The sequence below is a fragment of the Typopeltis vanoorti genome, chromosome 1, assembly GCF_054136105.1.
Source record: "Typopeltis vanoorti isolate ZY-2024b chromosome 1, IOZ_Tvanoo_1.0, whole genome shotgun sequence".
NCBI classification, from domain to species: Eukaryota; Metazoa; Arthropoda; class Arachnida; order Uropygi; family Thelyphonidae; genus Typopeltis; species Typopeltis vanoorti.
In genome coordinates this window covers 38,371,344-38,393,418 of record NC_143549.1, presented here as the reverse complement: position 1 = coordinate 38,393,418, position 22,075 = coordinate 38,371,344, and the positions used below count along the sequence as shown (strand labels likewise).

General features: G+C 35.2%; 1 protein-coding gene across 1 annotated transcript in view; it reads left to right on the top strand.

Annotated features, from left to right (window-relative positions):
• IKKepsilon (I-kappaB kinase epsilon) overlaps positions 1 to 22,075 on the top strand; it is a 406,399-nt gene that overhangs the window by 157,056 nt on the left and 227,268 nt on the right. The window contains exon 9 of the mRNA XM_090415707.1: positions 4,763 to 4,942. Within this exon, the coding sequence (XP_090271833.1) occupies positions 4,763 to 4,942 (180 nt within the window). The remainder of the gene's footprint in view (positions 1 to 4,762; positions 4,943 to 22,075) is intronic.

The following is a 22,075-nucleotide window of genomic DNA, read 5'->3' as shown; positions in this document are numbered from 1 at the left end:
AGAAATCTGATGAGCTGGGATTTGTCACCACTATACTTCACTGTTTTGTTGATTATAGAGCTCTTTAGTCATCCTAGTCTTATGATAAAACTTACAATCTCAATCTTGCAGATCATATATGATATTGTATGCCCACAGTTCATAGAACTGGGGCTGGCAGATTGCCAAGAATAGTCAATTCATGCTGAAGGGGTGAAACAAATAAAGGATGTATGAATTGGTCACCAACACACGAAATCACTTGCTTTATATCTTAAATTTTCCATTGTTATATAAGCAAAATAGTTACCACTTAAAAAGTGCAATGTTCATAAAAGAAAAGTTAATTTTCTGACGTGTAATAATATAAACTCATCCCACAAGACAAATTGATTACCCTATTATCGGAATGGATTCTCCTTTTTCTGACATGCGCAGAAGTGTCGAAGGGGGTCTCATCTGTGGGGTGTACAGTAAATACCCTGAATACTGATCTTCACACTATCCTGCAATGGGCCAACAATAGCCTAGTCACCTTCAACACTTCTCACTAAAAGTTCTTCTCCACTTCACATAGTTCTTCTCCACTTATTTTGATAATGCTCATCTTAATAGTCAAGACTAGATGTTTCTTCTGGATTGACTCTTTCTTCTAATCTTTCCTGGCATAATCACATCACTTCTAAAACATCTTCAGCTTCCAGAAAACTTGGCATAATTTTTTACTCAGGACATTACTTCTTTCTTGTCCATTTACTTACTCAGCACAAATTTTAAATTCACCCCATTTTGGCATAATGTTCTCTATTTGGGGTGGTGTGCGTAAAGACTTTAAAATTCTTGATGCTGTTCAGAAGAGATCAGTTCAGTTGATTAATGGCTTCTCTCCTATAGACCAACCGCTGTCTCATAGAGGGTCAGTTTCTTCATTGTGTGTCTTCTCCAGATATTTCCATGATCACTGTTCAGTGATCATGGAAATATCTGGAACTAGCATCCATTATGCCTCTCATTTTTGCTAAACCTACAGGAACACAAGCAGCAACTGTCCAACATCCTTTTACAGTTGAAATGCAGATCTGCCAGACTTGTTATTCCCATTTGCCTTATTCCAACACCCAGTTCTGTGAAACAGCCTTCCTTGTAAAGTATTTCTCAGGGGCTACAATCTTTGGCTTTTTAAGAAGAATATCAACAGATTACTTTGCTCTTATCTTTAAATGTAGCCGCCGTAATGCAATTGGAAGAATAGCGGAACATTGTGCCCTTCGATTGAAAAAGACCTAAGTTTGATTCCTTATATGGGCTTTTTCAGTTGAAAGTGAGTTAGCCAATCTCATACAGTGGTAGCAAGGTTTTTTCTCCCAGAAACTCAGGTTTTTTCATCCCGCGTACAGACGAATTGGCTTTTAGAACACATGCAATTTACAGACAAAAAAATACTGCTGTTGGTGATGATGGGCAATAGATGGCGGTGATGGTAATAGTGTCTTAGTTGGAGAATTAAGTAGTGAATGAGATGTATTTTTAGCGAAATAGAGTACTGTACCCTCCCACGATGAGTTCTTGGACTCCCTGGAGGTGTCACATAATAATAATAATAATAATCTCTAGTTCACACGTGGCATTTTATTTGCTATAGGCCTTGCAAAAGTTTTTAATCATTATAGAGATATATTTAAAAGTGATTTACCAAACTGCTTAAAAAGAAATATCTATAACAGTGTGTACTTCCAACAGTGATCTATTATTCTTATTATTCAGGCCTCCATGGAGTCAAAAGACATCGCGGGAGGTCCTTCCTAGGAAACACGAAGTCTATCAAGACTCATCGCAGGAGGTCCATTCTAGGAAACACAGCCTATCATACCACTCCTTAAACTCTTTCTCGCTCTCACCACTCAATCAGGCAGTGCATTCCATGGTTCAACCATCCTGCATGCTGAGAAACCACTCCTCAACCTCTTGCTCACAGTTTCCTTTAACTTCCGGGGATGGCACTTCCCTTTTCATCGCTCCTTTCCACTGTTCAACCAAGCGAAAGAACTCCTCTTTGTCAACCCTGTAACCACCTCTCAACAGTTTAAAAGTCTCAATCATATCACCTTTCCTTCTTCTATCCACCAAACTCTGCAGTCCATTCCCTCAGCCAATTCTCATAACTAACATTGTACAGTCCTGAAACCATCTTTGTTATCCACCTTTGTACCCTTTCCACAGTTAATTTATCCCCTTCAAATCCTGGGGACCAAATCCGAGAACAATAGTCTAAGTGTGGTCTGATCAGGATCTTATACAACAGAATGCTAACTCTTTTATCTCTGCAGGTCAGCATTCTTCTCATTATTGCAGCAATCCTCTGTGTTACCTTCACCACCTTTGCAATATGTCCCCTGAATTTCAAGTTTCTGTCAATCATCAACCCCAGATCTCTTGTTTCCCCTACTTCCTCCAGTATAGCTCCTCCAATAGAGTATGCAACGTCCCATTGATGTGTCCCAAACCTCAAGACTTTACATTTTGCTGCATTAAACAGACCCCCCCCCCCCCCAGTCATTGCCCATCTGTCTAGCTTATTATTCAAATCCTCTTGCAGGGCTACCACATCTGCACTATTAGCTTCATATCATCTGCAAACAACGAAATTTCCCTTGCAATCCACTGACAATGTCATTGATATAAAGGCTAAACAATATAAGTTCCAGTACTGAGCCCTGTGGGACCCCACTTGTCACCATCTGCCTCCTTGAAACTGCCCATACACAACTCTCTGATACCTCTGTCTCATATCCATGGTGGTGAAATCTGGAGCCTGGCTGAAAAACAGCTGGAGAAACTGAAAAAAAAACACAACAAAACATGGAAAGTGCCATTTTGGAATAACACAATTAGATAAAAAGAATAATAATTGGATAAGGAAGTAAACAAAGGTAATCGACATTGCATTAGTAATAAAAGGCAACAAATGGTGCTGGGCAGGCCATGTAATGAGAATTCATGACAACAGATGGACATTGAGAGCAGAATGAACACTGAGAACTGATTATCAGGAACCAGGTTGATGAACATTATATAAATTAAGTGAATATTGAATCTAACATTATGTTGTGGACAACACAGTTACCCACAACAACTGGTATGGACATTTATGGTGACAGATCTACAAGATTAGTCAAAATGGAAGCAGCATGGAGAGGCATTTGTCCAGCAGTGAATTGAAGAAAGCTGTTGATAATGATGATATGCTTGAATGCTAACCATTATTGTTTGATTCTTTAATTCTTTTATTTGGAACATCTAGAAGAAGTCCTGTTCTCATCTATATTCCCTCAACCATCCTTTTGGGTGAGATATATAGACGACATCTTTGCTGTATGGCCTCATAACAGAGCCTCCTTACCTTCCTTTTTAAGCAGTATCAATTCCTTACATCCTCGTATAAAGTTTACCATGGAGATTGAAAAAGACAACGAGTTATCATTTTTAGACGTTCTCCTCATCCGTTCACCTTCAGGTATTCTTACAACAACAGTTTACAGAAAACCAACTTTCACAGGTTGTTATATTCTCAAAGAATCTGTCCATCCTCCATGTCAAAAAACAGGAATCATAACATGTTTAATCTGATGAGCCAAAACTAATTGTTCAACTTCTCATTTATTACAGAAAGAACTTTTGACTATCAAACATCACATGAAACTAAACGGCTCCTCCGAAAAGAGTACACAACATCTTTCCAAGTCTTATAATCCAACACAAAACAGTAAAGATTCAATACGTCGAGTTACAATTCCTTACATGTCCAGGATTTCAGAACCAATTTCAAGAATTCTGAAGAAATATGATTTAACAGCCACTTATACACCTATTAACAAATTATCCATCCATTTTCCTTCTTCTAAAGATAAACGCTCAACTATGTCTCTACCTGGTGTGTATCAAGTTCCTTGTAACTGTAATCTTTCCTACTTTGGACAAACTGGACGCTCTATAGAAAAAAGAATTCAAAAGCATCAATCATCCATTCAACACAACAAACCCGAGAAATCTGGATTAGTTCAGTACGGAATAGAAACAAGCCACAACATCCTTTGGTCCAAGACTTGCCTCCTACACAGACGTTGCTATAAATTTGAATGTTTATTTAAAGAAAGTGTGGAGGCCTTACTTCAACGTCCTAACTTAAATCGTAATGACTGTATATCTGTATCAAAAATTTGGGAAAGTTTAACAGGATAACACATTAATTTTTTTTTTTTATTTCCTATATTAGTCTAATGTTATTTAAGATTATTACATGAATTTCTGAATTAATATCTTTAATTTAATCATGACTTTGATAAAAAATGTTTACTCTTTTAATACTTAGCGATATGACATCACGCGGCTCTTTCTATTTGTGAATGATCAATTGTTCGTATTCCACCTTGTTTTTTAAAACTATTCCTATGTAGCTACTGAAGATGGTCTGTAATATTCAGACTGAAATATTTGGCAAATTAAATAATATTCTTGTGTAAATATGTATACATTTTATAACCATTATTATTACATTAAACAGTTATCATTAGCATATAAATGTTGAACCATTATTTAACATTTTATATTCTCTCTCTCTCTGTGTGTGTGTGTGCATGCACGCACGCACGTGCCATGAATACTTATTCTAGAAGATTATAGCGCTTTTGATCCACAATGCAAAATTAAGCTTAGTTTTGTTTTGGGTAATAGTTATTATTATTATTTTATTTTTTATTTTTATTTTTTTTGTCTGTCTGTCTAGGGGACTTCAAGAATTAGTTACATCATTATTGGCAGGACTTCTAGAATGCAGTGCTGATAAAATGTACACCTTTGATCAGTTTTTTAATGCTGTTACTGATATTTTCTCAAGAAAAGTTTTTCACATCTTTTACTTTAACGAAGTTAAGGAAATCTGCATTTATGTGCAACATGATAAAACGTATGTAAGTTTATGTTAATTTTTATCATTAATATACAAAGTAAATTTAGTATTATGTTTTAAAATATAGCATGTTTAATTCAAATACTAAATGAAGTTAAGGAAATCTGCATTTATGTGCAACATGATAAAACGTATGTAAGTTTGTTAAATTTTGTCATTAATATACGAAGTAAATTTAGTATTATGTTTTAAAATATAGCATGTTTGATTCAAATACTAAATGTTTTTCTCTAAAATATCAGTTGCTACAATAGAAATTGTATAACTTCTAAAACTTCTCATGTAAAACAAAAGGCATACTATGAGAGTATGATATTGGTCATTCTGACATATTCTTAATTGAAGAAAAAAGTCAAAAAAGGCTTGATTTGGTATTAAAAATTATAAAAAAAAAAAAAAAAAAGGATAATAAATATATAACACTATTTTTTAGCCAAGTATTTTGAAACTTTCAAGTTTAAAGTGATTCAACCTCCTTTGTAAGTTGCCTTACCATTGTGCTACTTGAAAGGCACAGACTCTAGGACGTATGATTACATATGAAAATAAAAAAGATATAAACCTAAAAATTGCAAAATATTTTAAAATAGGTGTAATTAACTCTATATTTAAACCAAACCTAGTACCAAAACAAACCAGGACTAAAAGTATACAATGCATTAGTCCTATATGCTCATCTCTAATCAATATTTTGATTGGGGGGGGGGGGGGGGATCTAGCTTATCAGTTGATTTGAATAATTTGTTCTCATCAAAGACCAAGCAGAAATCCTCTGAGTATTAAAAACTTGAAAAACTTTTTGAATATTATGCTGGCTCATTTTCACCTTTCTAATTTTAAAAATACACTTTTTTACTTGCAATACAGCAATCCCTCGATTAGTGCGCCTAATATGCACTAATCAAATACAATAACCTATGGGAAAATGTATAATTCATTCCTCAAATTTCTTTTTTGAACCTTAATTTTTTTATAAGAGAATTAAGGTATGTCTCAGGGCATAGTTAAAGGAAAACCATGAAGCTGAAAGACAATAAAACATATTCAGAATATAAATTTAATTATTCGACTTCTTAACAAAGAATTGAGCTAACATAGTTTGGCGGGCATTTTGTTTCCTTTTTTTTTTTTTGGTCATACAACCGACGGTATGGCCCTATTGCCTCTTCTACTCTTCTGCAAATTTTACTGCTTCTCTCTTCATCAGGGTCAGCCTCTAAGCATTGCTGCTTAAAAACTTCGATTGTACGAAAAAATTTTCAAATTGTTTCTGTGAAATCTCTTTTGGCTGACTATCATTGGTTAAATTTTCTTCATATTCTTCAGGATCTTCCCGCTGTGCATCTAAATTTAGCAGGTTGGAATCACTCATCACTCAGTTCTTCAGAATGAGATTTAATTAACTCTTGGATGTTATCATTGAAGGGAAGAAAGAAATGAAGGACGTATGAATTGGTCGCCAGCAAACGAAATCACGTGCTTTATAGATAAAATTTCCCAACTATTATACAAGCAAAATAGTTACCACTTTAAAAAACTACAATGATCATAAAAGAGAAGTTAATTTTCCGACGTGTAATAATAAACAACTCATCCCAGAAGACGGATTGATTACCCTATTATCAGAATGGATTCTCCTTTTTGTGACATGCGCAGAAGTGTCGAAGGGTCTCAAATCTGTGAGCGTACTATAGCAGACGACATAAATTTTGGGCAATAAAAATTTGGAACATAGTGTACATGGAAGTAGTGTAGTATGCCATTAAAAATAACTTTGTAAAATGTTTTAAATTGGTAACTAAATTATTTCATCCTGGTGAGTGATTTTTTAAAATAGTTAGACATAAAAATGTATAAATTGTTCATATTTGGTCTAATGTATTAAACCTATGAACTTTTATTGTTAAAAGACCATAAGATTTAATGATTAAAAATACAAAGAGCCAACACGTTTCACTAGCCACTGTCTAACATTTTCAAGGCTGTACTGGTGTGAAAACAAATGCATCAAGTTACATGAAAACATACACTTTAGTAACTGCTAGGCCATTACATTTGATAATTCGTGTTTGATGGCGTACATGTGTTCGAATGCTTCAGTCAGAATTCGGTACATAACCACGTGTTGTGTAGTTTTTCGCATATTGTAGTTCTGTTAAGCTGAGAGAATTGATGAGATATTTCCATATGTCTTTAAGAATAGCACCTTGAGAAAGTTTAATTATATATGAAAATAATCAAATGCAAATAAGATTAAATCATGAGCTATCACATACAAGAGAGAGAGAGATAAACAAAGCAGTCCAGCAGGGATGTCCCCCTTTCAGCAACTCTTTTTAACATTTATTTAAATGAAATAATAATAAAATGGAATAAAAATTTTCATCAAGGTATTAAACTTTCTCCTACTGTGAACTTAAACACTCTCCTTTTTGCTGATGACCAAATAATAATTACAAATTCTGAAGATAAATTGCAGAAAGATATTTTAAATTTAAACGAGATAGCCAAAGATTATGGAATGATAATATCAACAGAAAAATCAAAAACAATGGCCTTTAAAGGACAAGATCCAGTAAGAACTAAAATAGTGATAGATAACAAGATTTTAGAACAAGTGAATTCATTTAACTACCTAGGATGTATGATTATATAGGAAAATGAAAAAGATATAAACCTAAAAATTGCAAAATATTTAAAAATAACAGGTGTAATTAACTCTATATTTAAACCAAACCTAGTACAAAAACAAACCAGACTAAAAGTATACAATGCATTAGTCCTATCAGTCCTATTGTATAGAAGTGAAATCTGGACAATAAAACAAAAAGACAAAGATTAATAACAGCTGAAATGAAGTTTATGAGAAAAACTGCAAAGTATATTCTATTTGATCACAAAAGAAACAAAGAAATTATGAAAGAATTAAATCAAGAATCAGTAATAGAAAAAATTAAAAAATATAAACATGAACACATTGAAAGAATGAAAACAGAAAGATTACCGAAACATGCCCTAAACTACAAACCATTAGGAAAAAAGAAAACCAAGACGTCCTCTTAAGAGATCAACGATGACTTCTAAGGCCGGAACAGGCCACTCTAGGCCTAAATCCTTGATAGGCATGATGATGAGTATTTGAATAGTGTGTACTATCATCAGTAAACCTCCAAAAAATATTTTATGTTAGTGAGACATCATTGATATATATAGGAGAAAGAGTGTGGATTAGAACAGAATCCTGGATACTCCTGCATTGATGGAAAAATCAGCTGAGAGGAAGCCATCATCATGACGTGCAGTCAACTGGAGAGAAAGGTAGCAGTCAAATCACAAAGGGCAGGAAACGGATGATAAAATAGTGGATATAATGTGGAGCGTGTACATATGAGAACATATGAGTTTGTGGTAGATGGAATGATCTGCTTGTAGTTGAATGGATCTGAAGTTAGTTGCTTTGAAAAGTTATTAGTGTTACAGAATAGACATGAAGAAATAGTGAATTAGATATCAGAATGGAAATTTGTGATCTTGCTGAGTTTAGGCATGAAGGAATGATTACATGTATAACAGGCTTATATCCTTTAATGATACACACACACACACACACCAAGACAACACAAAACTAAGTGGCCGAAAAACTAGAGTCCTAACTCAGTGGGTTATCCTCTGTGGGTGCTTACTGGATGCCTCATTGTAATGTGGGATCTCTGGGAATTAATGATTCCCATGTTTTGGGAAGTTTTATTTTATTCAGATTAGGCTGGTTTTTGAGGGTAGCTGCAGATTCTAAAAACAGTCTTTCTCTTCTAAACTTGTTGTAATGGAGCATAGTGATTTTTTCCCCCCAATTGACTCTGTATTATCTAAAGCAGTGTTTCACTAAATTTTCAGACCGTGGCGCACACTTGGCATTGCAAATTTCTATCACGGCACACCTGTGTGTTGCGACAGAAATTAATCATATATGATTTTAGGTTAGGCTATCGCATCACTCAAATATAACCAATCATGTTAACCCAAACAGCCTGCACTGCTTGATGACGTAATCATTGTTGTATCACTGAAGTTTAACATTTGCAGCAAAATAAACCCATGTTACATAAATGTTAGCCTGACAAATGTTTTTATACAAATATAATTGTATAAATTGGCAAAAGTACACTTAATTTAGACAAAAAATGTTTTTTACTATCAAAATTTGGTGGCACAGCACACTAGCATGCCACGACACACCGTTAGAGAAACACCGATCTAAAGCATGGTCTCTGAGACTTGATACAGTTACTCTGGGATAATTACCTGAAACAGGATGTCATAGAGGAGACCATAGGTTTGAGTTTGCTGGATCTAGTACTAGCATCAGAAGATGTACGTAACCAAGGTGAACACCAATCAGAGAGAGTGATTATGCAGTCTTATTCTGAGAGGTTGCTAAACATGGGAATTCTCAGTGAAGAAAGGGATTACGTGGAACTACAAAACTGGTGATTATGATAAACTAAGAGGACAGCTTTGGAGCAGTGTCATGGCTTGAGAAGCTACAAGGAAAGAATGTCAGTAGTCTGTTGGAAGTGGTCAAGAATTCTTTGAGAGGAACAGTATCAGACCACATATCCACAGTCAGGAGGATAAATCAAGTGGGAGTTAACTGGATGAGTAGGAATATAAAGCAAGAATTGGAAGGAAAAAAAAACAACATTTTGTAAGGAATGTAAAGAAAAAGGTGATCAGCATAGTCATGATCAGCTAGCAGGAAGGGAGACTAAAGAGAAAAAAAAATCAACTAATGCCTTTTGCATAGGGAGTAGAATAAGCAAGGCCATTTCAGCCCTGTCTAATTCTTGGAGACTGAGTGGGCAGTTCAATCACCACTGGTAGCTAATCAGATATAGCTGGCTCAAGGTTATCACTAATTTAAATAACATCAGTGAAGAGATGGCTAACAAGTGCTGCCATCTCATGATCCCTAACACAATATTTTTAATGTCTAAAATAGTGTGGGTTCTGTGGTTGATTTTCCTGAGTTTTTGGGACGAAGAACCTGACTTTCTAGGAGGAAAACATCTGCTTCTCCGTGACAGAGATTGACTAACTTGGGAACCAGTAAAAAAATGCTTTGAAAAAGTTCCTCTAGTCAGCAACTAGAATTAAATTTGCAACACTCCTTCTTTGGGTAGTCTAGCTCTGAGGATTGCAAGGCATTGAAGGGAGATTAGTAGTAAGAAATGTCAAATCAGATTATGAGAAAAAATTAGCTAAGCAGGCCAAAGTAAATCAGAAAGTTTTTTCAATTGCAAAATCTCCAAGGTGGAGATTTTGCAGTTGCTGATATGACAAAGTCAGATGTCAGAATTGAAATAGATGAACAGGAGGCGCTCAGCAAATTGAAAAATTCCATGTGAATACAGTAGTGGGACTGGATGGCATGTCGATCCACGTTCAAGAGAATTGGCAGTGCCACTGATGGAAATTTTTCAGTCTAATATATGATCTTTATATATATACATATATCTATATTAAAAATATATATCTTATACCCTTTCCACTCTTATGGAGTGGAAAGAGAATAAAATAGTTCTGTTACATAAAGGTGACTCTAGACAGAAGTAGAAAATTACAGATCATTTAATATCTCAGAAGTGGCGGTTAAAGCATTAGAAAAGTTGGTTAAAGGTAGAATACTACAGTGGGTGAATGAATAGGAATACAATACTCAATGGTCATAAGCATGGCTTTGTAAAAGTTAATCCTGCCTTAGTAATTTACTAATGTTTTTGCACTTCAAATTAAAAAGATTACATACATTGCATTAATAGTACTTGATTGCAGGAAACCAATGAGGCTAGTGTTAAAATAATGATTTTTATTGTTGTTTTTACTCCATTTTTTTTTTTTTTACTTGATTCTTAAAGTCGATTCAATATTTATCCGTCACTTGTTCAATTATACTTATTAAATTTTTGTCTTAATGCTGCTGAATCATTGTAAATTTTATGATGGTCATATTATTCTTATTCAAATCTTTCATTTAAATCTTAAATCTTTGTCTGCTGTACCTTTGTTAAAATCTATGTTTGTCTTATTCAAAACTTAACTTTAATTTGATTTCAATCTTAACAGTCATAATCCGTTGCTTGATTTAATCTTGTAACCTTCGATCCTCTCACTCGGCTTAATTCTCAATGCCACAAATATTATTGTTCATGTGTGCAAAACCTCAGATCTAAGAAATTGCCTCTAGCTGGAGTCAATCTCTTTGTCTGAACAACTGGCGTTTTTCTAAATCGAATTTTGGAAATTTATTTGATTTCTAGCTGCGCCACCAAAATTCGTGGATAGGAGATGAATATCCTTCCAAAGAAAACTATTCAGTAAAACACGGAACCCTTCTCTCTTATTTAATACTAAATCCAGCAACGTAAAACTTCTATATTACAGTTGTGGTTATTCAACCCTAGGACTCACAAATTCGAATTTCATGAGCAGTGCATTGGTATGCAGGAATCAGGCAAATTATTTAAACAAGAAAACAATTTATTCATAATCAAAGAAAGTACAAAAGGGTTAATACTAAAATTACAAGTTAATTCTCCAGCTCTATACTTCAATAGCAACTCATGAATAAAAATACAATTAATCTTCTTAAGAAAACAATTCTTGTAAAACGTGTCTGTGATATTTCTTTAGTTAACACTTAATCACACACACACAGAGCAATTCTTCCATTCTAAACAAAAGCAGACTTAGCTAATACCAACAATATTAATCACATAATATTTCACTTTAAATTATGCTAAGTTTTTTCTCATACAACTGAACAAGATAATTCAAAGATTAGCTTAAAGCCTATAATCCTCAATTATTATTACAAGGAAAACTTCAAACAAATCACCATCACAATTCTGTCTCTAGTAAAAACAGCATGAAAACCTTACTTTGAAATAGGTCAAGTCCACTCTCATAGATTCTTGAATTCTCTTTCCTCTGATACTTTCCGATCTTGGCTACGCACACCGGAATTTTTTCCGGGATTTGTGAGATCTCTCCTTACGATTACGGATGTTAGAAACTTGGTGGCATGAAAATATGGAAATGACTTTCTTCAAACACAACTTGAATTAGTTGTCTCGCACTTCTGACATCTATCGGCTGGAAAACAGGACTCCGACCTTGAGTCGGGCCAGCTTTCCCGACCCTGGATCCAAAACAGAACGAAGATGTACTTATTCTGCCACACACATCGAATCTGCCTCTCCTTCTGTGTGGCCGTTTGCCTGAAGACGATTAGCAAAACTCTGTTGTGACTCTGTAACTTCTGATCTCCTTGCCGTAACCCTCGTAACTTACATCGTAACTGTGTAACCTGCCTCACTGTAATCCTCTCGTGACTGCGTCGGCATAACTCGTCGTGACTCAGCAACCCCCTCTGCATCCGTAGCAACCCCCTTTTATCTCCTCACCATAACCTCTTGTGTCGTCACAGCATAAGTACATCTTCGTTCTTTGATAGTACTTGATTGCAGGAAACCAGTGAGGCTAGAAACTTGGGGTTAGCAGTGAACAAAGAGTTTGAAGTTCAGGCATATTGCAAAGTTGGTAAAATACTTAGTTGTTTAAGTTAAGGGATATTATGTCCCATATAGTTTCTTAGCCGAATAAGAAACTCAAAGAGTTTCATGCCGAATATAGTAGAAACTGTATAAAGTTCGGCGATTCCAAGCGTAAGCCAATACCTGGATACTGCAGCAACTGACCCCAAAGGGTAGTGCAAGATGAGGCAACTCGTGGTAAAGGTGGAGCAAGATCCGATCACTATTCTTGATATTTACCCATAATGTGAACTTAGCTCCTAGGAGCTGCATTACTGTTCACATTATGAGAGAAGGTCACTACCCAGACCGGTTTCAACCTTTATTGAGGTCTCATCAGTGAGTAGCTACTCACTGATGAGACCTCATGATCGGATCTTGCTCCACCTTTACCACGAGTTGCCTCAGCTTGAACTACCCTTTAGGGTCAGTTGCTGCAGTATCCAGGTATTGGCTTACGCTTGGAATCGCCGAACTTTATATAGTTTCTACTCATCAGTGAGTAGCTACTCACTGATGAGACCTCAATAAAGGTTGAAACCGGTCTGGGTAGTGACCTTCTCTCATAATGTGAACAGTAATGCAGCTCCTAGGAGCTAAGTTCACATTATGGGTAAATATCAAGAATAGTGATCGGAGCTTGCTCCACCTTTACCACGAGTTGCCTCAGCTTGCACTACCCTTTGGGGTCAGTTGCTGCAGTATCCAGGTATTGGCTTACGCTTGGAATCGCCGAACTTTATATAGTTTCTACTATATTCGGCATGAAACTACTCTTATTCGGCTAAGAAACTATATGGGACATAATATCCCTTAACTTAAACAAGTTACATGTCGCCGAATTGAAGCCTTTGGCTCTTCACATATCTAAATACTTAGTTATTTATTTACTTAGTTTTGAACAGGATAAATTTAAATTTCATGTTGAAAAAAAATTGTAAGAAAGTTTTAAAATGAATCAAGATTGAGCAACTTTCAGAGGTGAACTGAAACACAAACATCATTGAATTAAAAATGAAAGAATCTGAAAACAAGAACCAAACCTTGGAGATTCATTGCCAATTCCTGAAGAAAACATTGAATCAGAGATGATAAAGGTGGCATGAAGACAAAGATATTCTAGATGTCTGGAGTAATTACTTTGTAAGATTGCAAAATGAAACAAACAGCATTATGGTAAGAAACTCCCAACAGGAATGCAGTCAGGAATACATATTCATACATAAAATAAAAAAAAAAGTAATCAAAAACCTTAAAGTTGTACTGTGGCTTCATTGCATAATTCGGAAGGCCTGGTCAAAGAGTGAAATTCCAGATTGGAATAGAGCTCTAATAGTTCCCATCTATAAAAAGGAAAATAGAACTGAATGTGAGAATTACCGAGGTATTTCCCTACTGAGTTTTCCTGATAAGATTTATGCAAGTATGCGAGGGAAACTAATGAAAGGGAAGCTTGGTGAATAATCTGAATTCAGGCCAGGCCAAAAAGAGGTTATCAGGATCAGATTTTTGCTTAAAACAATAGTTGAGAAATCTTGTGAATAACAAGGTTTTGTATTTAAGTTTTGTTGATATAGAAAAGGCATATGACAAAGCGCCAAAAGGAAAGCTGTTCAAAATGCTACAGTTATGTGGTGTAAATGGGACATTATATCATGAAATATATAGTTTCTATTTAAGCTGTATTTCAGCAGTTAGAATTGAAGGAGGTACAGGAAGATGGTAAAATCAGATAAAATCAGGTTTTATCTGGTCAACTTATTTTTACGAAACTTTCATAGCTTCTACATTTGACTTTGAAATAATGCTGGATCTAATATCCACTTGATTTTTATAATTTTGCATTGCCAAACTGAAGCCTTTTAGCTTTATTTTAGTAAATACTTAGACACAATTTTTTGTGAAGATAGTAAATTAAATATGGAAATAGACAACAAAATTGGTAAGGTTGGTATGGTCAGAAGTCTACTGAATAAATTTATATGGAATAAGAAAGAAATTAGTCAAAACACTAAATTAGCTGTATGCAAGACAATGTTCAAACCAATTTTAACTTATGTATCTGAGAGCTGGATTACAAATAAAACACTTGATCAAAACTTGAAGGGCATCTGATATGAGGGAAATGGAGAACTCTCATAAACACGAGAAAGTTTATGATAGTTCTGAGAAAGCCTAGTGGAGTGAATAGATGGCATCAGTGGCAGTATCACACACAAAAAAAATTAGGATATTAGGAAAGAATTTGCCATTGTTAACATTCAGGAGTGTGTTAATACAGCTAATATCAGGTGGTATGGTCAGATAAACAGAATGGAAGAGGAAAGATTAGCAAAATAGGTGTTCTCTGCCAGGTTGGCTGGAAAAAGACCAGGTTGTAGAAGGATTGATACAGTAAAAAAGCACCTTAAAAGACTGAAATATAAGATCTGATAATATTGGAATCTTGACAAATACCAGATTAATTTGGAGGAAAATTGTTGATCGGAAGTTAGTGATGGTGTAACTTTTTCATGTAGTCTTAATTATCCTGTAACCCCCCCCCCCCCCAAGGGTACATAGTTTAAAGGATTACTTGAATGTTAGACATGGTAACAAGTAAAGATAGGGAAGTTATTGTCCTGCTTTATAAGGCTTTGTTATAATGAATTTAGTTTAATCCTTTATCCCAGTGAGAGCAAACAAAGTTTGCGCCTGAAAATATCTTCAAGACTGAATATAGTGTTGTACTAACTTACCTGGGTAAGTAGTGCAACACCAAGGCAACGCGTAGCAAAGGTGGAGCAAGCTACCAACACTCCTAACCCAGTATCTCCCAAAATGCAAAACACATTTTCAGGTGCAAACTTTGTTTGCTCTCACTGGGATAAAGGATTAAACTAAATTCATTATAGTCTAACCTAGTGATAAATAAACTTATAAGGCTTTGATTTGATTCAGCTGCATCTTGACTTACTGTTCACAAATTTGGTCACTTGGGGATCAGAGGAGGTGGTGTAGAGAATTCAGAAATGAGTGACTAAGCTAGTGACAGGTATGTGGAAAGCTCCTTATGAGTATAGTTTGAAGGGTTGTGGATTACAAAGTTTAGTTGTTTATTTGGAAAAGAAAGAACATGATAGAAATTTATAAGTTATTAAAGGAGTTTTATAAGATCAAGGCAAAGGAAATTTTTCAATAATACATGATGCATTCAGAGCAAACTAGAGTTCACTCCTGATTTTTTATTTTTATTTTTTGTAGTGAATGAGTGGAATGGATTGCCAGAATTAGTTGAATGCCCTGACAGTGAATGAGAATGTGGAGAGCCATGATAGGTATTGTGTGGATAAAGGTTAATGTGGTGATGAGTCTTCTGACTCCTTGGAGATACCTAAACCTAACCTAACCTAACCATAATTGCAGATATATTTTTTATGTTTTTATCTGCAGATTTGCAGCTAATCTTCCTGCCTGTCCATAGTAAGTAAACTTTGTAAAAGATAAAAGTGTAGGAACAGGACACTCTACATACATCAGGTACTGAGAGAGAGGAGGGAGTTGATCCAGGATTGATTATTATTATTATATTCACATAATTGATACACAGTTACAACAAGATATCATATAAACAAAAATTTGACTGGTGATACAGAACAATTCAGATTCTACCCAAAAATCTAAGAATAGTCCGTCAGGTAGCGTCGTAAAATATGGACTGTTCCAAGTAATGCTGTTTTTTGTGGGTCATATGGGGTCACTTCGTTGTTTAATTGCTGTAAATAGTGGATAGCTTCTTTGAACTTGCACCAAGTGCACTGATAACTATTGTGATGATTTTGGTGTGGTTAAGCCATAGCCAGCCAACTTCGATTGCCAGATCTCTTTATTTAGTAATTTTTTCCAGTTCTTTATTGTTAATGTTGTTAGCACTGGGTACTGCGATATCGATAATCCAAACCTGTCGATGTTCAATAATAATTGTGATGTCAGGTCTATTATGTTCCAAATGCCTATCAGTTTGTATTTTAAAGTCCCAGAGAATTTTTGCTGTTTCGTTTTCCAGTACTGTCTCTATTTTATGCTGCCACCAGTTATCAGAAGTAGGAAAGCCATATTTTTTGCATACATGCCAATGAATTATTTTGGCCACTTGATCATGGTGGTATTTATAGTCAGTTCGAGCTATTTTGTTGCAGGCACTGATTAGATGTTCTACAGTCTCTTCTTTCTGATCGCATAATCTGCATTTGCTGTTATTATTGATGTTCAAAATTTTTTGCTTTCATTGCATTAGTTTGTAATGCCTGTTCTTGAGCTGCTAGAATAAATCCTTCTGTTTCTTTTTTAATGTATCCATATTGTAGCCATTGCCACGTCTTGTTCATGTCAATTTTGTCTTCCATATCTTGAAGAAATAACGCACATATCTGTTATTTTGTTGTTCCTTTTTGTAATTGGATTTGTTTCCTGTTGCTTTTAGTGTAATTGCTTGAAGCATTGGCTCAGAGCTATTGTCGATGTAATTTCTTAAACCAGTTTCTTCTTCTTCCACAGTCTGTCTCACTTGCTGCAGACCCCATCCACCTATTCTCCTCGGTAGCTACAACCAGTCAACATCACTTTGTGGATGTAATGCATGATTCATAGTCATTATTTTTCTAGTTTTGTGATCCAGTTTGTCCATGTCTTCTTTTATCCAATTTATTATGCCAGCTGTATATCGGATCACTGGTATAACCCAAGAATTCATTACTCTAATTGTCTAATTTTTTCAGAATATTTCTAACTCTTTTGATGTATTCTGATGCTGCCTGTTGTTTAACTTTTGAGCGGAGAATATCATTGACTTCTAATATTCTGAAATTACTTTTATATATTTCCCTTGATCAAAATTAAAATTACTGGTGTCATTAATTTTTCCTCGTTTAATAGATAAAATTGCGCATTTATCTAAACCAAATTCCATTTTGATGTCCTGACTGAAAATACAAATTGTGTTCAATAAAGAGTCTATTTGCTGGACCGATTTTTCATATAACTTCAAGTCATCCATATACAACAGATGGGAAATTTTAATATTACATTTAGGAATTTCATATCCAAGTTTTGTTTTCTTCAGAATCATAGACAAAGGTATCAAAGAAATGTTGAAGGGCAATGGTGACAAGGAATCACCTTGGAAAATTCCACGTTTAATGTTGATATCTCCAAATCGTTCATTATTCACTATTAAAGTTGTTTTCCATAATTTCATAGTGGCAGCCAGAAACGAATTATGTTTTTGCTAATTCCAAATATTTTTAGTGATTTTAGGATCTGGGAGTGTGGGAGGGAATCGAATGCTTTCTTGTAATCTATCCATGCCATGTTTAAATTAGTTTTTCGTCTTTTTGAGTTTCTGAGAATCATTTTATTAATAAGGACCTGGTCTTTTGCTCCTCTAGATTTTTGAAAATTGCCTTTTTGTTCCATCAGATAAATCTGATTATCTGATAAGTAGTGGTATATGGAATTTGCTATGATTGCAGTGAACAGTTTAAGCATAGTTGGTAGGCATTTTATTGGACGATAGTTACTTGGATCTGCACCCTTATCCTTATCTTTCATGAAGAGAAAAGTGCCCAGATATCATCCAGTCTTCCACTGAGCCCGACTGCAATAACAACTAATTAAATTCTTGTAGAGAGGCTTATACGCTGGTTAGACATGATCACTAATAATTAAGGAATTGACAGCGTAGAATAGAAATATAATTTAAATAAACTTTAATATATACTTTTCGATATTTCGGCAAACGTCACGTTGCCATCTTCTTGGGAACTTAATACAAAGACAAGTGCACGCAAGTACTACATAACAGCAAATGAGAACAGAAGCTAGGAAGCTACCGTTTTCCTAAAGTCCTGATGGTGCCCCCTGGTGGGCTATATTGGTAGTTCTTGGCCTTTGGGCTGAAGTTCTTCTGATAAATGTTTACCAAATTTGGGGCAGTCTCATGCCCAAATTTCTTGAGGTTTGGCATATTCCTAAGGGCTGAGGCTGATTCCATGAATAGTCTTTCATATTTGAACTTGCTGCGGTGTATTACTGTGGCTTTCTTCCATCTTATTCTGTGGCGAGTATCCAGAGCGTGGTCTGCAAGCCCAGAGTGGCTGTACTGGTGAAATCAGATGTAGTCCTTGTGTTCTGAGATTCTGATATTTGCTGTCCTGCCTGTTTGACCAAAGTAGGATAATTTACGGCTGCAAGGGACCTGGTATACACCAGGTAGATCTAGGGGAAGAGGTTGGTCTTTAGTGGAGCGGATAAGGGATGCCAATTTTCTATATGGTCTGTAACAAGTGGTCAAGTCATGTTTTTTTAAAATTTTGTTGATTTTTTTCTGAGGTGCCTCGGATGTAGGGAATGGTGATGGATTTAGAGTAATCTTTTTTGTGAAAGGGGGGGGGAAAGGTGGGTTGTGGATAACTGGTTTAAGTATTTTTTGGATTCTTTTTTTTTTGGGGGGGGGTAGCCGTTGGCTGAGAAAGTGTCACGGATATGATTTAGTTCGGTGGTTAGGGCTTGATCATTTGAACAGATTATTTTTGCCCTGTTGAATAGTTCTTAATAACTCCATATTGTTGTGGGGGGGGGATTGTTGGTGAATGTATCTGCCTGTATAGGTGGGTTTTCTATAAACTGAGAAAACCAAGGTTCCATCAGGTTGCCGGGTGACTAGTGTGTCTAGGAAGGAGAGGTTATTGTTTTTCTCTTTTTCTAGGGTGTTGGTTATTTAAGTGTGTTAGGAAGGAGAGGAGTGAATCCGGGCCATGTGGCCAAATAGTGAACACATCATCAACATAGCGAAGCCATATGGTAGGTTTTTGTGGGGCTGAGTTTAAGGCTTTCTCTTCAAAAGTCTCCATAAAGAAGTTGGCTAAGGGTAGGGAAAGTGGTGAACCCATGGCTGTCCCCCTCTACTGTTTGTAGAATTTTTTTTGCCAAACGAAATAGCCTGAGTTCATTGTAAACTGAAATAGGGCTGAGATATCAGGAGGAAATTTAGCTTAGATTAGCTCTAAGGTTAAGATTAGCTCAATTTAACTAATTAAATTGTTCTGCCATTTGATCATGTTGACTGGTTAGATGTTTTAACCAAAATCCACGTAGTTCGTCTTTGCCAGGTGCACTCCAGTTTTTTTAATTTTCTAGCTTGTGCGCTGACCATTTCTTTAGTGATAATGACATTTTGTATTTGTTTTTGTTTCATTTCTGATTCTATTTCCTTAATCCATGAGGCATCTTTATTGTGTTCAATAGGATTATCCCAGATTGACTTTCAAAATTTGAGTGTTTTTTCTTTTTCTGGTGAATGATTGTTTTGCATTTGTATTTCTGTGGAGAGACTGAAAGAACTGACGTTGGTTCTGTCGAAATTGCATATTTTGTACATATTGGTTTATTCTTGCTTCATATCTTTTAATTTCTGTGCAGTCGTTATAATTCTTTGTTTAACTCTTTGGTAACTTCAGCAATTGTTTTGTTGGCTAAATTATATGTGGTAATCAGTTTGTTTTTGATGTTATTATTTTTCAGCCGTCGTTCTTTAAAACTCTTTAAGTTGCTTAGATCAGCTCAAAGTTTGTTGACTTTTTGTTCCAACCAGATTTTCCGTGATGCAGATTGTTTCATTCTCAGCTTTTGTTCTTGAGGTTTGCAACCTGTAATGATATAAGCTGTGCTGTATAGGAGCTGATTTATTTCCTTTATGCTGTTGGTTGTGATGGTTTTCATTACAGCATTTTCATCTAAGAGGATCTGTTTTAGCTTAGATTTCTGTAAAGCTTTTAATGGTGGTAGTATTATACAGTCATTTATGGAGTTCATATGTTCCAATATCCCTGACTTCATTTTACACTGCACTTCTGTCAAAACATTCTGAGGTATGTCATCAGCTTGATGTTTACTGAGTTGAATTCCAAAGTATGTAGCTATTAGAAAGGAAGGTTTAGCATATATATCTGCGTTTTGCTGTAAGAGAGAGACCTCACTGGAACAAGGATTATAGGTCCTCTTGGTTGGTCTATGTAGTTATATAGATTATGTATTCTCTGTTTGGCCTACATATCATCTACGTAGTTATGAAGATATGTTTTCTATTTGCTTCATGGACCATACGTATTAGTCTCTTTTCTCCTCAAATCAATCATCAACATTCTAGAATCTAATTTACAATGGAAAAGAAAAACAATAGTTTAACCTTCCTAGAAACCTTAGTAACTTCCCTTCCAAATGGTAGCTTTCTCTTTCACCATATACAGGAAACCTATCATGCAGCTAGATACATTTGTAAACTTTCCCATCATCTCTCCCTTTTCCCACCATCTCAATAATATGGTATTATAAAAACTCAAACCAGTAGAGCTGACAGTCTTTGTTCTAATGAGATCTCTATAATGGGAGAACCCAGACACATATGCCACACCTTCTTTTTTAATGGCTACAGTGCCCACAGAAAAAAGAAGAAAAAAAAATCAATCCTTCCCCCAATCCATAATCTTTTCTTCAGAAAGATTTTAGTAATCCAAGGCACATTGGAAAAAATAGTTGGAATTTTTTTAAAGAAATTCAGTCTCTACACAGCTTTTAATCCTCACTTGAAACTCTACGCTTATCCATTCCCCAAGAACCCCCTCTTTCCTCTGTCTCAGTTCCTGGTCTAAAAAGTTCTGTTTCTGCAAGTTAGCTACTATGAACAAACAGGAAGAACAGCCATCATCCACATAGAAGAACATAAAAAATGCATCTACAATCATGACCATAGTCAGTCAGATCTTGCAGACCATTCTTCATCACAGCAAATTTAGAATCAACAGCTATCCTTTCAAACCAATCTAATCTGAATAAATATGGATGTGTAAAACTTCTCAAACTATGGGAATCATTAATCCTCAGAAATTCTAGTTTACAACAGAGGCTTCTAGCTGGAACCCACAGAAGGTGTCCTGCCTAATTAAGTCTTTATTTTTTTGTCCATGTGTTTCACTTAGTTTTGTTGCCTTTGTGTATGTGAGAGTGACAAGTTTTGTATTGCACTTTTTGAAGATGTCTCTCTGACTGAGATAAATATTGGAAGAATTAAATAATGTTTTTAATACTTTCCCAGTCCTGTTTTACTCCTTTAGGTCCCCAGTATTAATTTCTTCTGGCACTTTAGCCTTAACGCACAGCTATTAACAGAAACTATACATAAAGCACACAGGATAACAAAAGTTCATATGCAAACAATAATGGGAGATGTAAGAAAAATCTAGAAGAGTATAAAATTATAAAAGTGGAAATCCAAAATTGATGTTTAAATTTTGAAGTGTTACAGCAGCGTAAATTAATTTTTCCCCATACCTGAAATCTTCATGGTGAATGAACTAAATATATGCAGTCTGTTCTATTAAAATCAAAAATAACCTGAAAACTTTATCAGTTAGTGAATTTTATAATTAGTTACTTCCAATTACAAAGAGAATGGAGGGACACTTTTGATGAGCAGTTAGTCTATGTTAGCAGGAAAATTATA